At 38.5% G+C, this 17,852-nt stretch overlaps 1 protein-coding gene across 1 annotated transcript in view; it reads right to left on the reverse strand.

The window, feature by feature from the left end:
• CCDC141 (coiled-coil domain containing 141) overlaps nucleotides 1-17,852 on the reverse strand; it is a 197,060-nt gene that overhangs the window by 121,437 nt on the left and 57,771 nt on the right. The window contains exon 5 of the mRNA XM_082629826.1: nucleotides 14,514-14,767. Within this exon, the coding sequence (XP_082485952.1) occupies nucleotides 14,514-14,767 (254 nt within the window). The remainder of the gene's footprint in view (nucleotides 1-14,513; nucleotides 14,768-17,852) is intronic.

Here is a 17,852-nt window from a genome sequence, read left to right on the forward strand (position 1 = left end):
CAGCTTTCTGCTAATTGGAAATCTTTGTTGACCAGCATTTTAGGCTATTGTCAGTGCAAAGAAAAGAATAACGGTGACCCTGTAGCAGTTTTCACATGAAGTACGCCTCATTCTCTTCAGAACATTTGGTGATCTGTGCACAATACACATATTAGCCAGTCCCCATATCTCAAGTACAGTGTTTATGTATTTACAATTATTTGAGGATGTTTTGTCTTTCTGGTATCCCAATTAGAACTAAATGATATGTATTATGTGCATATCAGAACCCCCAGAGAGTATTTTATCAAGAGCTATAAAATTTGTACATTAAGGGCTTCCCTGGTGGCGCAGTGGTTGAGAGTCCGCCTGCCGATGCAGGGGACGTGGGTTCGTGCCCCGGTCTGGGAAGATCCCACATGCCACAGAGCGGCTGGGCCTGTGAGCTATGGCCGCTGAGCATGCGCGTCTGGAGCCTGTGCTCTGCAACGGGAGAGGCCACAACAGTGAGAGGCCCGCGTACCACAAAAAAATAAATAAATAAAAAATAAAATAAATATAAATAAATATATTTATAAAAAAAATTGTACATTAATTGATTAAATTTTTATTAAAATTTCTCACCAAAGAGGCAGTAGGCCCATATAAAAACACAACTAGAGGAATGATTTGAGGGTTTCATCAAAGAAAAATGGACCCTGAACATAACTAACTTTCAGAGACCCTTTATTTGATTAAGTACTGGGAGTAAGCTTTATTTATTTTTAGCTAAAGTGGTAGGAACTCAAAAATCTCAAGAATGCTTTAATAGGGAAAGTTAATATAGAATCTGAGTGAAGAAAACATGGATACAAACAGGTGTTCACTAATCTCTAAAAACAGGTGAGAAGTCTGAACCCTCAGATAATCTTATTAAATTCTGTGAGTCAAAGACTTGTTATCTAACATATGCCAGCAGTGATGAAAGCTGGGAAGGAGCAAGATGTTTTGATTTTTTAAAGGTATCTACTGACCTCATCCCCTAGATTTGGCAAATACTATTTCAGCTCCCCCAAAAAGGATACTATTCCCTTGGGCATGGCAATACTAAATATTACCTATAAGAGAACGTAAGATCTATGGTGGCATTCCATATATCCTGATCACATACCTGCCTGATAAAGCACACTGACTCTCTAGATCTACACATTTTTACTACCAAATGCACCCTGGGAAGAAACATAAAAACAGGCTGGCATAACACTCAGAAGAAAATGGTTCATCGTCGGGGTGATACATCTCATCATGAGGCAGTCACATACATGAGCAGCCTCTTAGATCAGATTTACTTTGTGTGCTGGGAGATGCACTCAGAATAGACTCTCAGAGTCCATCTGATGTAAAAGCAAGACACCCTAAATAACCGACAGCATGTCAACCATAATGTAAATCAGTCATTGAATGCCGTGAGTAGCTACTGCAGACAGCTGCACAGATATTCCAAGAGCACTTTTTATAAGCGTTTAAATTATATCAGCTGCTGTTCAAAAGCGTCAGTGATAAGTACAGTAAATGATGCATCAGGACATTCTATTCTATAGAACATGGTCCCTGCAAAAGGATAAAAACATGAGCCAAGGGTTGGGGGCATGTGGAAAGAAAGGAAGAACAAAAAGCATTCATAGTATGCACCGGAAATTGGTTCTGGGCAATGATGGATTAAAAGGGATATGGGGAGGGGGAAGGGTAAGCTGTGACAAAATGAAAGAGAGGCATGGACATATATACACTACCAAACGTAAGGTAGATAGATAGTGGGAAGCAGCCGCAGAGCACAGGGAGATCAGCTCGGTGCTTTGTGACTGCCTGGAGGGGTGGGATGGGGAGGGTGGGAGGGAGGGAGATGCATGAGGGAAGGGATGTGGGAACAGATGTATATGTATGACTGATTCACTTTGTTATAAAGCAGAAACTAATAAAAAAAAAAGGGAAAACAAGAATATTTTTACTTTCTCTTCGTAATTCCTACCTTTCAGATTGATCTAAGTGATAGGTTTGTGGCCATCCCACCTGTCTGACATGACATTCTAAGTACTCAGTACTCAGAGGAGGTAGAACTAAGGTAGAGAAGGAGTGGGGTAGATCTTTTTTTGCGGAGGGGAGGTGGGGATTGGAGGGGCAACACTTACCAGAGGTTGAAGGGAGCCAGAGAGAAAGGGAAGGGAAATCAACAAAGACGCAAAGAAGGAGCAGTCAGGGATGTTCAATGAAAACCAAGAGCTGCCTTGGAAGTTAAAGAGAGATGCCGGGAAGACTCAGTCAAATGGTGTAGATCTGCTTTGTCCTATACTGTAGCTACTAACCACAAATGGCTACTGAGTACTTGGAATGTGGCAAATCCAAATTGAGATGTGTTCTAAGTATAAAATAGCTGATTTCATAGACTTAGTATAAAAAGTAATGAAAATATCTTATTGATTATTAATATTGATTAAATGTTGACATACTATTTTAGATATGTTGGATTAAACAAAATATATTACTGCTTTTCTTTTTTTTAATGTGACTTTTTTCTCTTTAAATTTTTTTTCACTTTTTTATTGTGGCTACTAGAAATTTAAAATCACATTTATGGCTTGTATTCTATATTTTATTGGATGGTCCTGTAATTCAAGGATATTCAGAATATCCTTATTTGTTAAATGTAGATCTAAGGACTGAGTATTAATTAAGGGTAATTTAAAATAGCGGACTCAAGAGAATGGTGGGATGAGATTATGGTTGGTAAACATGAATAGAGCACTGAGTGGTGGTGAGGAAATAGAGCTTATGACTCTTTCAAAGAAGTTTATTGGATAAGGAAAGGGGGGATCGGTCGACAGCTTTAAGGAAAGCAGAGGTAACAGAGGGGTTCTTTCCAACTTTTTCGTTTGACTAGATGAGACGTAAGCATTTTTTGTAGGTGCAGGGTACTGAAGATGCATTAAGGAAAGTTGAGGCAGGAATGTACTGATACCAGAAAGAGTGGGAAGGTTGGAAGAAAGCACTACTGATCTTATCAGCTTTGGGCAAGAAAAGGCTAGTTTTTTCTTGTTGAATGATCCAGTCTCACCTTGACCCCTGCTGGGAGATAAGAATGAGGAAAGTAAGAGAAGTGAATAGGACCTTCCCAGAGGGGTGTCAGGTACTATAGGCAGGTCTCAGGTTACCTCACCCAATCCTTATACCTCCTATGATGGAGGCAGTTGCTTTTTCAACAGATAAGGAAACTGAGCCCCAGTCAGGGTAAGCAATTCATCTAAGGTCACACAACCAACAAGAGGAAAGTCCTACAGGTTGAGGCAGAAATGCCATAGTCAGAATTCATGCTTCCCTGTCTAGTGTTTTTTCTTCTCATCATATCCATCTGTAGAACCAAAGGATTCCAGGGAAGAGGAATGTTTCTTATTAGGCTATGTTCACGAATGTTCTTAAGATAAAACTAAAATGCAACACTATAGTTACAGAATCTAATTCTAACATGGAAGTAAGCCCTGTGAATAATCGTGGGGGCTCAGTGGACATACTGCGTTAGAGAGAACGGATGTGTGCGCCAGGTCTGCCAGAAGGAGTGCCTTAGAGTAAGAGGCCGGCTGCGGGCAGAGGTGACATCAAGGACAAACTGAGAATTCCAGTTCCCAAACAACACGTGCCAAAGACAGGACTAAAACACGGGGAACACAAGAAATAGAAAAATGCTTTCTGACAATCAAGGATAAACAGCTCAGGTGGCAAGAAGGTAAACTTTTGCTGCAGCCCAAAGCTAGGCATCACATTGCCATAAACCATCACGGTCTCTTTTTCTGCAATTTGTTCTACAATCCAAGATCAGATCTTATTTTTTGACCTTTGTTTAAAACTATGCTGGGGGAGGTGAACTAGCAATAAGTAATTCAAACATCTTAACAGAAATGCTTAAGGGAAGATGAAAATCTCTCCACATCACTTTCATTTTCTTTTCCATGTGCAGAACAGTTTTTGATGAATAAACAGTTACTATTAGAGACAAAAAACTGATAAAGGAGGAAAAAGACATCAGTTATGTATCTTCTTTAACTCAAGATGTTTTGATAGTCTCTTTTCCAATTATCAAAGATGCACACATATACAAAGGTATTTTCAATTATAGTTGATGGCATCAGGTGACAGTTCTAATGTCTACTTTGATTTTGAAGGCATGTTAGTATTATAACAACCATTTTACTCTCGTAAGGTTTTGTTCTTTTTCTTTTTTTACAGTAGGGAAACCAGATGTCATTATTTTGTATTAGGAAATCTGGTCAACTGTGCTCTGTATTTAACTAGGCAATAACCAGACTTCAAATATCCATTAGCTCCATTAGGTGATAATGCATATTAGGAGAAGAGGCATGGAAACGTGTCTCTGATGATTGTACTTGAGGGCTTGGGAGCAGAGAAAGAAAAAGAATTCCTGCCAAAAACGTGGCTTGGGATGTATTCTGGGACTGATCTAATTATTGGCTTGTTATTATTTGGACTTCATCTCAGAGACTCTAGGAGGACAAAGCTCACAATCTTCTTTTGTGGAACTTGAAAGCCCTCCATGACTTACTGAAGTCAACTGGAAGGTATTAGTATCTCCTCAACAAATGATCAGATCCCAGTATTCTCTATTGATGCACAGTAGGAAAGCTAAAATATGTTGTTTGTCTTGAGGCAAAATTTTTGTTACTTTAGCAGCTTCACAGATAATCTATCTCCCTGTCTGGAACCATAATTTTATGTATTTAATTATTCTGCTTGTGCTAACATATTTGTCTTCTGATTATTTTGACTTGTCTTAACATATCATTTCTCTTCTCACATCTGTATTTCAAGAAAAATGGCACTAAGCACTTCTTCCCTTCCCAAGATTGCCCTGAACTCTTGCTTGTGTTTAGGCAGTTTCTTAACCTCCAACTACTTAAACAGTCGAAGCTATTTAGTCCAATGAATAAAATCAATACAGTAGTCGTCTCTGGACCTAAATTCTATTTCTAGCATTAACTCTGAGTCATTGGTAAGAATCTTACCAGCAGTGGAAGGAAGTCTTTTTTTCAAGAAGGAAACAGAGACCCAGCCGAGTGTCCTGGTGATGTGCATCTCTGCCTAAGATATCTAAGGCATGGTTTTCCCAGTATAACTTAGGGTTCCACCCTAAATGATCTGGAGCCATTCATTGTGTGTGTGTGCGTGTGTGATAGAGAGAAAGACAGAGGGAGAGAGAGGAACATACAGGGCTACTTGGGAGCGACACCAAAGTCTGACATTTTCATATTATCATCCCAGATCCTAGGTCATGCAGCCTAAGGGAGTTCATACTGAAGCTTTGGCCTAAACACCTAGTTGTCAGAAAAAATGAGAGCCAGAAACTATCATACTGACAGGATAAATAACTGTTACATTTTAAAGGATGTTTTAATCCTTTTAAAGTGTGCCATTTAGTTTGCTTATGAGTTGCCCTATAAAAAGCATTAAAATTAATTGGGCCTCTTTGCTTGAAAGAGGAACCATGAAAATGGAACCATGAAAATGAGGGTAGAGAAGAAAATGAGTCCCACTCCCCGCCCAGTATGGGGTGGCAGTGGTGTTGAGGAAAGGAAAGCCAACCATCTCCAGCACCCGAGGCAGGGAAGAAATAGAGCTCAGGATGGTGGAAAGATACACAGGCAGCCCTGGGGCTTAGCAGACAGCTCAAGTAGCAGCTGCTAACTTTGTCACACAAAGGAAGGTGTATACAATGGGAGCAGTGAAGAGCCTTTTCCAGGGAGCACACACATCAAACAGCTTTGTCATGTCTTATCACTGCTGAGAAGGTAATTTAGTCACAGTGTGTGTCCCCCAACCCTCTTACCAACTTAAGTAACTGTGCCCAATTAAAATGTTGTGAAGCCATCAGTGCAATTGAATGGTATACTGAAGTGAAAAACTAAGCTTAATGAAAATGTAATCAATTACAATAGGTATAAATGAGCTAAAGGAATAGCCAAAGGGTGGAGAAAGGGAGAGGAAAAATGATTTTTAACTTAATCTTACAAATAAAGTTGACCTTTTGAATAAAGTAGGCTGGATACCAAGCTATGAAATGGCATTCATTCCCCCTCCACATAATTTTAGAAAGCTAAGATTATCTAGTGATTTAGAGAATTGGTATGGGATCTGAGTAATATGTAGGATTTTAATGTGCTGATGATTATCCAGTAAAGCTCAGAAACTAACCATTGAAAGATGTAATGATATAGTGAACATTTATTGAGCACTTACCATATACCAAGCCATGCTCTAAGAATATTTACATATATAATCTTGTTTATTTTATAACAAATTTATAAATAGATACTATTATTATTCCCATTTTACAGAAAAGGAAACTGAGGCACAGAGGCTGAGTAACTTGCCCAAACTCATAAAGCAAGTAAATATAAAAGTTGGGATTGATATCCACACCATCTGTACCAGAGTCCTCTGTTACTACCTTTGACATGCAGTGTCATTGAAAGTAATGGTAGTAGCAAGCATTCTAATTAGGAGGGGGTTCTATTGCTTTCAAAATCATGTTTCTCCAACAAACACTTTAAGATACTTTGTATATACCCTGGCATAACTTAGAGTGAATTCTAGAGACAGCCTATGTGCTAAAATGAAATTCTGTGATAAATTTTAATCTATGAGTGGTTGGAAAGTCATGTATATCTGTTACTGGATTGAACTATCAATACCAGTATCCAATAATAAGATAATTCAACCCTTATTTAAGTCTTATGCCACCCAATGTTAAAAAGCTATATTCACGGGAAGTGGGGGTGGAAGATAAATTAGGGGTTTGGGATTAACATATACACACTACTATGTATAAAACAGGTAAACAAGGACCTACTGTACAGCACAGGGAACTATACTCAATATCTTGTAATAACCTATAATGGAAAAGAAGTTGAAAAAGAATATATATATATAGAGAGAGATAAATATACATACATATATATAAGTGAATACTTTTGCTGTACACTTGAAACGAACAGAACATTGTAAATTAACTATACTTCAATTTAAAAATTAAAGCTATATTCAAAGAAAGATAAAAAAAAAAACTTTGCTATGTTGTAGCCACTAAGCTAGGCACTTTTGTTACCTCATATTAATTTAAACTGGTCAACCATTCAAGCTCTAAATCCTAGTTAGAAGGTAGCATCATACAAAGGAGAATATACATGCATGTGTACACATCTGTGAGCACACATACACACAAACACACAGAGTTTTACAGTTGCCTAGCAGGTACAAGACTGGTGCCCTGAGGCTGTGCTTATATGTGTCATCACTGATATCATTTAAACTGCCTATTAACAAAGAATCTGATTACATATGGTTACATGATTATGATATACATGGTACTCAAATTATAAAAACTTCCAAATGTGAATTCTATTACCCATTTTTCCTCCCACAAAGATGGGTATCTTGTAAGCATATGTGATCTGGGTAGTAAAAATATTATCTGCTCTTATGTCTTATTTAATTCTCCTAGATGTCCTTGATACTGTCTTGTACAAAGAGACCATGAATACCCTGGTTTTAATTTATTTGTTTGTCTGACTTATTCCTGACTGGAGCAATTGCGAAAAATTACATTCATAAATCTTCTTGCCAAGATAATTAATTATGCACGAAATACTCCAAGCTGCTTCTGATTTTCATTAATGAAGCAGATTATCTGCAAAATAAGATGAGGCTGGAGTTGGGAAAAAAGGTCAGCTGCTCATTTTAAAATGTAAAACAAGTGCACTTTTTTACATCTGAAAACAATGATAAAGAGAGGACATGCTATGATTATGTTTTTCAGGCTATCACATCCCAATTAAGATAGAAAAGTATGTGGTCTTCGTTTGCCTTTTTTTCTGCAACTGATGTAAATCTTAAGTCGCCATCATTCTGGTCACCTAATCTCTTTTCCAAAGGAGAATTAGCTAAACTACTATAGTTCAAAAGCATTAGGCTATAAGCATTTAGAAACAGAGAAGCACTAAATGCATCTTTTAAATGGCTCTTATGAGAGAAGATGCATTAGATATTCAGACATCCATATTATTATTCATTAGTAATCTTTGCTCTAATTCTCCGTTTAATTTTCCTTCTTTTTACATGGTTAAAATGATTGACAAAGCTGATATTTTATTAATGGAAGGTTTGACAGCTTCTATGTTCCCTTAAAAATCAGTACAGAACTGACAAAAATATCTTTACCCTCCAATGAAGCATGTGCCTCTGTGGTTCCACAATGTTCTAGGCTTATCAGGTAGATCTTCCGGGAACATGATAATCATAGAACTCAAATTACTAACAGAGTTACACTCAATTTGGTGTCCCTGCTGCTGTTCTTCCCCATTGCATCATCAACAAAACTTTAAAATAGAACATTCAGGAAAAACTTGAAAACTTAGGTAAGTTAATTATGCTTGTACCTATCTGGATTTAAAAATATTTCCTTGCTCACATAATTACCAACACAGTAAACATTAATTATTGTTTCTAATATTGAGAAACTGAAGAGACTCTACTTCTTCATCAGTAAGATAGTATTTAAATTGTGCTATATTCAAATAGTGACATACTACATGAAAATTATCTATGGTACTTTTGACATAAGACTATGTCTATGACGTGTTCAATTTGATATTAGGTAATAAGATAGTACGCGTAGGTTAATTCCATTAGTTTTTGTTTGCTTGTTTTGTTTTTTCTGTAATAAATGTGTGTGTGCCTGTGACTATGATCATGCTTGGATAAAGGTCTAAAAGGTGGCAGCATGTCAAAGGTTAATCGCAATTATCTGTATGGATAGTAATCTCATCTACAGTTTTAACTCATTAATAAGTCAACATTATTAAGTCACAAGCAGAAAATAATACAACTATATTCTTGTTTTAAATCATTAATTGAGTGCCCATTGAACAGTATGGCTAAGATTATAAAAGTGACTTTTATTTGATCACACCTTGTGAATGCAAAATAAATAATGAAATTAGCCTTTAATGCAAGTCTTTATGTGAGCAAAGAAGGGTAGGACTGGGGGGGGTATGTAATGGGTTGGGCCTTCACTGTTCTTTTCAGACATGATGATAAAAAATGTTAATACTAATATAGCAGTTTCCATGTGCCAGGTACAGTTCTAAGCACTCGACATATATGATTCTAACACTATGGTGTAGGTACTATTACATCCCATTTTACAGAAAACAACCTCAGGGAGGTTAAATAATTGCTCAGTTACTCAGCTGGCAAATGGTGCAGTCAGGATTTGAACCCAGCAAACAATCTGGCCCCAGCATCTGTGCTCTTACAAGCACACAGAAACAACAGTGACAGTGATTATTTACTCGAGCTGCTGTCACTGGTATTAGCAAAAGAAAGTGTAACATGGGGCGTTTTAAAATTAAATTAAAATTAAAATTTAAATTTATTTAAATTTATTTAATTTCCTTAAATTTTATATTTAAGGAAATGACTTATTTATTGACCAATTTTTAACACTTATTTATTTATTTGGTCTCATGATCTTTTAAAAATTTTTATTGAAATATATTTGATTTATAATGTTGTGTTAGTTTCAGATGTACAGCAAAGTGATTCAGTTATATATATGTATTCTTTTTTAGATTCTTTTCCATTACAGGTTATTATAAGATACTGAGTATAGTTCCCTGTTCTATACAGTAGGTCCTTGTTTATCTATTTTATTAGTAGTGTGTACATTTTAATACCAAACTCCTAATTTACCCGTCCTCCCCCACCTTTCCCTTTTGGTAACCATAAGTTTGTTTTCTGTCTGTGAGTCTATTTCTGTTTTGTAAATAAGTTCATTCGTATCATTTTTTTAGATTCCACACATAAGTGATACCATATGATATTTGTCTTTCTCTGTCTGACTTACTTCACTTAGCATGATAATCTCTAGGTCCATCCACATTGCTGCAAATGGCATTATTTCATTCTTTTTAAGGCTGAGTAATACTCCATTATGTGTATGTACCACATCTTCTTTATCCATTCATCTGTCGATGGACATTTAGATTGCTTCCATGTCTTGGCTACTGTAAATAGTGCTGCAATAAACACTGGGGTGCATGTATCTTTTTGTTTTTTGTGTTTTTTTTTTTGCTGTACGCGGGCCTCTCACTGCCACGGCCTCTCCCGCTGCGGAGCACAGGCCCCGGACGCGCAGGCCCAGTGGCCATGGCTCGCGGGCCCAGCCGCTCCGCAGCATGTGGGATCCTCCCAGACCGGGGCACGAACCCGTGTCCCCTGCATCGGCAGGTGGACTCTCAACCACTGCGCCACCAGGGAAGCCCACATGTATCTTTTTGAATCATCGTTTTCTCCTGATATATGCCCAGGAATGGGATTGCTGGATCATATGGTATCTCTGCTTTTAGTTTTTTAAGGAACCTCTATACTGTTCTCCATAGTGGCTGCACCAATTTACATTCTTAGCAACAGTGTAGGAGGGTTCCCTTTTCTCCACACCCTCTCCAGTATCTATTATTTATAGACTTTTTGATGATGGCCATTCTGACCGGTATGAGGTGATACCTCATTTGTAGTCTTGATTTGCATTTCTCTAATAATTAACGATGCTGAGCATCTTTTCATGTGCCTGTTGGCCATCTGTATGTCTTCTTTGGAGAAATGTCTATTTAGATCTTCTGCCCATTTTTTGATGGAGTTGTTTGTTTTTTTGATATCGAGCAGTATGAGCTGTTTGTATATTTCTGAAATTGACCAATTTTATTTAAAATAATATTTATCCTTAAGATTATTACTAAATTGATTTTGGTTCTAGACTATTAGGAGTAGAGTCTAAGTGAAAGCCTGGTTCTTTTAACCACAACTGTGCATCTTAAGGCCTTACTATACCTATGGCAGCCTCCAAAAACTAAACAGTATTAAGAAACTTAGACATGTATAACAACAGTAATGCTAAACCCAGGGGAAAGAATAGGAACCGAATGAGAAAGAATTCGTAAGTTGTAAGGTTTAACCAAGCAGAAGGAGGACAAGGAAACTAATATTTATTAAGCATCTTTTAAAATGGTAGGCATTGTACTACATGTTTTACACATGTTATTTCATTTAATCCTTAGAACAATTCTGTGAATTAAGTGTTATTATTTCTAATTTAAAAAGTGGTACAGCCACTTTGGAAGGCCATTTGGCTGTTTCTTATAAATATACTCTTAGCATATATCATCCAGCAATTGTGTGCCTTGGTATTTACCCAAATGAATTAAAAATTTATGTCCACACAAAAACTTGCATATGGATGCTTATAACAGCTTTATGCATAATTGCCAAAACTTGGAAGCAACCAAGACATCTTTCAGTAGGTGACTGGATAAATAAACTGTGGTCCATTCAGACAATGGAATATTATCCAGCACTAAAAAGAAATGGTTATCAAGCCATGAAAAAACATGGAGGAATCTTTTTTTTTTTTTTTTTTTTTTGCGGTACGCGGGCCTCTCACTGCTGTGGCCTCTCCCGTTGCAGAGCACAGGCTCCAGGCGCGCAGGCTCAGTGGCCATGGCTCACGGGCCCAGCCGCTCTGCGGCATGTGGGATCTTCCCGGACCGGGGCACGAACCCGTGTCCCCTGCATCGGCAGGCGTACTCTCAACCACTGCGCCACCAGGGAAGCCCATGGAAGAATCTTAAATGCATATTAATAAGCAAAAGAAGACAATCTGAAAAGGTTACACACTGTACAATTTCAGTTATATGACATTCTGGAAAAGGCAAAACTATGGAAACAGTAAAAAGATCAGTTGTTGCCAAGAATTAGGCAGGGAGGGATGAAAAGGAGGAGAACAGAGGATATGTAGGGCAGTAGAATTATTCTGTATACTGCAATGGTGGATACATGTCATTACACATTTTTTCAAACCTATAGAATGTACTGCACCAAGAGTGAACCCTAGTGTAAACTATGGATTTGGGGTGATAATGATTTGTCAGTGCAGGTTCATCAATTGTAACAAATGTCCCACTCTGACGGGGGATGCTGATAATGGGGGAGGCTGTGCATGTGTGGGAACAGAGGATACCATGTACTTTCCACTCAATTTCTCTGTGAATCTAAAACTGCTGTAAAAAATAAATTCTATTTAAAAAAGCACTCCCTCAAAAAAAGAGCACACACTTCCACCAAAACATGAGACCCCATAAGACAGAAAACTCACCAAGTCAAAAACCTTCTGTAATACCTTACTTTAATTATTATCAAATCATCTTTCTGATTCTAGGGTTGGCAAGGTATCTAGATCTCCCTCAAGCATATGACTGGATTAGATAGTTCATTCTGAATCTTCATGTGATTTTTTTTTTTTACTGCAGAGGATAAGTGGATGAGTATTGCCACAGTCTTGAAGCAGAATGGCAAAATTACTACCTTAAAAATAAATAAATAAAACTTACTGTAGCTGCTTTTTCAATCTTGGGAAATTGTGCTGTGTTTGGGAAGCCTCTTTGCAGATAGAATGTCTCTGGATAAGAGAGGTCGTGGTTTAAAAGGGATAAACTACTCTGTATGATAAAGTAAGAGGAGTTTTTAGTGTATTCTTGGAAGCACTAGAGGCAGGGGTTGGGGGTTATGAATTCAATAGAAAGAAATAAGAGGAAGGTTCTTTTTAAGGGCACAGCAGCTCTGGGAACATGGTGTCAGGTCAGGATTAGGGGAGAGAGAAAAGGACAAAGAGAGAGAAAGAAAGAGAGGGAGAGAGTGCCATAGGATACGGAGGACAAGGAACTTTGGAAACAGTTGTTTGATAAACAACTTTAAGTTTATTCTTGTCCTGAGCATTAGTTCTCCTTTGTTATGCCAGAATCATCAGTTGAAGGCTATTGCATTGGATAATAGCATTCTGGGTAATGAGCATATGAAGGTGGGGTGGGGGAAGAACTAAGTTGGGGAGGCGCTGTGGCTTGGCAGGCAAAGCGCAGAAGAAGCAGGACAGTGAATGGTAGCAGTCAAGACAAAAGCGCTGAAGGTGGAGGTGGGTTGGAAAGTATAGAGTGACTTAAAGGAGGAGATGACAAAATGCAAGCCGACTGTATGTCTGGAGGTGTCTGCATTTGGGTGTCTGCTCTATGTCACCTCCTCAGAGAGGTCTTCTGTGATTCCTTCTCTGATTAAAAGTAGACCAACACAAGTCAAAATTCACTGCCCCAGTTGATCTTTATGGCACTTGTCATTGTTCATTTGTTTATCATAGGCCTTTCCCATCACACTAAAACAGTGGTTCACATCTGGGGGTAATTTTGGCCCCTAGGGGACAGTCAGCAATGTCTGGAGACCTTTTTTGGTCGTCACAACTAGAGTATGTTCTACTGGCATCTGGTGGGTAGAGGTCCTGAATGTTGCTCAACACCCTAGAGTGCCCAGGACAGCCTCCCCAAAGGAGTTACCTAGCACTGGTTATCAATAGAGCTGAGGATGAGAAAATGCACTAGAAGGAAAATTCCTGGAGGAAAAGGACTTTATCTTGTGTGTTATGTACCCCTAGTACTTATAATAGGATCTGGGTACATAGTAGGTACTCAATAAGTATAAGTTGAAAGGTTAATCATTCAAATCCTCATTTTTCCAGCTTGAAAGAACCAGTTTCTCCTGGACTCATATTGGCTACCAGTTGTATGTCTATCTCTCCAGTTCGGATCAGAGCAATAATATAAAATATGTGAAGAGACCCCTTTCCTATGCATCCAGACCAGGAGATGTCCTTCCATCATTTCTCTCTGAAAATTCCCTCCAGTTAATCTGTACAGATTAAAGCATGGGCTTGGGGCAGTTATAAATATAGCCATAAATATCCTACCTATTTGAGTTGGGGGTTTGCAAAGAGAGTTCTATCCACTCTTACTCTCAAGTGATCGGGACACAAGGAACGCACAGCAGGCACATTGACAACTGACCAGAGCTGGGCCTACAGTCTGAGTAATGAGCTCTAACAAGCCTGCAAACTCATCAACCTCCCACCCCAAAGCCCTCTAACCACTGAGCATCCAGACATAGGCCAAGGTCATATTTCTTCATTGGTGCCAGGCTACTGTTTTAAGAACATTATCTCTATTTCGGACTGACAGACTTTTTCACTGGTATTAGCAGCATCATGCCTCCCCAACCTTCAAGAAAACTGCAATGAACTTTTCAGAATTTCAAAGAAATGTAACTAAAGGTAGTGACCTGGACAGAAGCACGAAAGAGAATCCAACAATAGAACCTAGTCATTTTCAAAACTGCTAGCGGGTATTCTCCCATTTAAAAAATCAGTATTATAATGAGAAGAAATAAAATCTTTGTTTTTATATTACTTGCTTGGGAAAACAACTTGGTAGTCTGAATCAAAGACCAAAAGATTTGACCATGATGACTGAAAAGCTGCCCCAGGAAATGGCTCATCCACATAACAAGCAAATTTCATTAGACAAGGTCAGGACACCATCAGTGCCCCTTTGGGTTACCTGACTTTCTTGTTGGTCCCACTGACATATCTGCAGAACTTGACTCAATTCCTGCTGCTGTTGCTTCAGGTACTTGTCTAATTGCCGTCTCCTGTCTTGGAGAAGTTCAAGAAGACTGTCAATCTTCAGGCAGCTGTTTTGAGCTCCCTGAATCATCTCGGGATTCATATTAGGTCCATCACACTTGATTTTTTCTATGAAGTCATTGAGTTGTTGACTTTTGTTTAAAAGGGCTAGAGATCGTTCTAAGAGTTCTAGAAGAAAATTAGAAAAAAGAATAGTGATATGAGCAAGTTTTTATATAGTAATATTTGGATTCAACATATAATTTTAAATATATGTAACCTTCTATTAAAAATAAGGAATTCAAATGTGTAAACATAAAATGCCTCCAATACAACTGGTCAAATACCTTGGCCTAACAACTGCTATGGCGCTAACTGCCAAATGGTAGGATGCTGAAGTTCAGTGATGGCATAAATCAGTACAGGGGAGTGGAAAGCCTGTGAGATTTGGGCACTGGTTCAGTTGGGTTTTAGTGGTGATATGCTGGTTAAGGTGCCTACTCTTGTAGCGCTCTACATCCTGAGGTGATTGGACTAAATCTGAGGTTTAAAGGCTAATGCCTGCAGTAACCAAACAAAAGCTCAGTGAATATGCGGGCCAGGTACCCAGACGTCAGGGACTATGGCAAAGTGGAAAATACATGCCCAGTCTCACAGGATCTGCTGTCACCCAGTGCTGACCAACTGTGGACATGAGGGAATACAGGGTCAGTGTTGATGGGGCTTCCAATTTTTAAAGAATTATAAACACAGATTTTTATGTGAAAGCTTCTGATTTTTAACTGTTTTGTAATTGGTATTTTTTAAATTAAAAAACACTGAAGGATCAACAAAACATGGCTCTCTGGCAAATGGGTCACTGGTTTGCACTCTCTGGAGTAGACAGCATTATTGGTGTGGGCAACATCTGGTAGAAATGGGAGCTTAAGCCTGAAAACTGAAGGACTACCAGGGGAGAGAGTATAGATGGGGGAGTTGAGAGTAGCACTTTGAGGATCCCCAACCTCATTTGAGGATCCATTGGAAGAGCCCTTGGGAAACTATCCATTCCCCATAAGCCAGAAGACGTCTTCTGTTTCCTAGATTTGTGCAGTCACCTCTTAATTGCATCTCCTCTCCAATCCATTTCATCCATTCTCCATATATTAGAAAGATCTTTTCTAAACACTCTCTCTCTCTCTCATACACACACACACACACACACACACACACACACACACACACACACACACACACACACACACACACCAATGGCTTCCCAGTGTCTTAGAATTAAGGACAGACCCCTTAACATGATTTCAGTTCTGGCATGGTCTGGTCCCTATTTTCCCTTTCAGATTGTCTCAATCTCTTTACCTCCATCCATATCTTCTTTAAATACCTCACACATGGTATACTCCTTGTTGCCCCAGAAATTTTTACTACATTCTCTGCCAGGGATACCATTCTCCTCAACACATTCCTTCTCCACCTTTATTCTACTCATACTTCAGGTCTTAGTCAATTGTCAATTCCTCAAAGGACAAACCAGACTGGAACAAATCCTCCTATTAAATGTTCTCATAGCCGGATGTTCCTCTCATTCACAGCTGTTATCACAGCTCTAGTTCTACATTTATGCATTGGGTTAGCTGACTAAAATCTGTCTTTGCCACTAGGCTCCAATGTAAATATGAGGACAGGGACGGTGACAGTATCCTCAGCACCAGCATAGTGACTGGCACAGGGGAGGTATTCGATAATTTTGTATAATGGTAGAATGAAATCAAATGTATTAAAAGAGGGGGAAGAATTAGAGCTATAGGTGCTAGAGATCAGCAGTCTGCCAGAGATGTAAAAAAAGAGATGTTGGGAAGACTTGGGGTTTTGTGATGGGTAAGTGATAGAGACAGAAGCCAAGTTACCAGGTTGAGAAGTGGGAAGGCAGTGATGAAGTGAAATCAACAGGAAAGGACAATCTTTGAGACATCTGTTGTTAGAAGAAAAAAGAAGGATAGACTATCAGCAGGGTTGAATACACTGCTTTTTATTTTTAGATGGGAGAACTATGAAGAACACCCAGAAAATAAGTATGTCACACTATTAGAAATGGACTTATCAGTGCTAAAAGCCTTGCATTCTGGTTAGTAGCTCAGTGTTCTTCCCACTGCGCTGTGGTACTCTCTTTAGCATTCTAGCATCTGACAGTTAAACAACACAGCAAAGACAGTGGTATTTGGGTCAATTGTCTCTTTAAACTGACACCTTTTTTTGAGAGATGAAGAGTGACTGAGATAAGGGAAGATGCTCTAAAGAGATATTTTGAGATAAAAAGGAAAGAATTTCAAACAGTTTATGCCGTAAGACCTAGATCTGTCCAATAAAGTATTAGATGGTGCTATCTGCTCAGAGTAAGAAAGGTGTGATTAGGTGCACTGGGCAATTTGATTGAGGAGTAATAGTACAATAAAACAAACAACAAAAACAACCATATGCTTGGAAGCAGGACAGGGAATGGGATAAGTCAAGCAGAAGAAGAAAAGTCAGGGAGAGCATTCAAATTAAAGTAAATCTCTTAAAATGAGAAGTGGAAACAAACATGAACAAGATGAGACGGACAGAGGCAGAAAAAACCTATCTGTCTAGAAAAAAATCTTATGTGGAAGGGAAAGAAATAACTTGAAAATGAGGTGAAAACAAGTTATAGAAGTCCTTGGCTATCAAACTGAAGAGTTTTGATTTGTAGAGTCTTAATGTAATCATCAGTATAACTGATTCTCCATATGTAGGTATACATATTTCCTTTACATTGAAGAATTTGTTATGATATTGTGAACAGTTACACACATACATACATACACACACACAAACAGGAAGTATGGCAGGTGGCGGGGTTTCCACGTAGTACTTCTTTTCTTCCTTCATTAACTAGCTCTTTCACAACAGACTTTTCAAATGAAAGAGGGAAGCACAGCTTTCCAGGCTCAGGGTGTTGCAGACTGACAATGGGTCAGGCCAACCTGTTCTAGTCCCCACAAAATACATATAATTAGCCAAACTTTCTATTTGCAATCTTTTTCTGGTTTTCTGTTTCAACTTTTGCCAAAATGGTATAACCACCACCACGGTACCACCAGGCATGCAGCCTCCTGAGCCCAAGTTAACGTGTAAAAATGCACCCAGCCTATGGTCAGTCTGTTACCTGCTACTACAGCGGTGCTTAAAGTGGATCAACTGTTCTCTAAGTTTCCTCTGTCAGCTTCGTATATCTTACTATTTTTATTTTTATTTTTTT

This window comes from Mesoplodon mirus (assembly GCF_964341445.2).
Source record: "Mesoplodon mirus genome assembly, chromosome: 8".
In the NCBI taxonomy this organism is placed as follows: Eukaryota; Metazoa; Chordata; class Mammalia; order Artiodactyla; family Ziphiidae; genus Mesoplodon; species Mesoplodon mirus.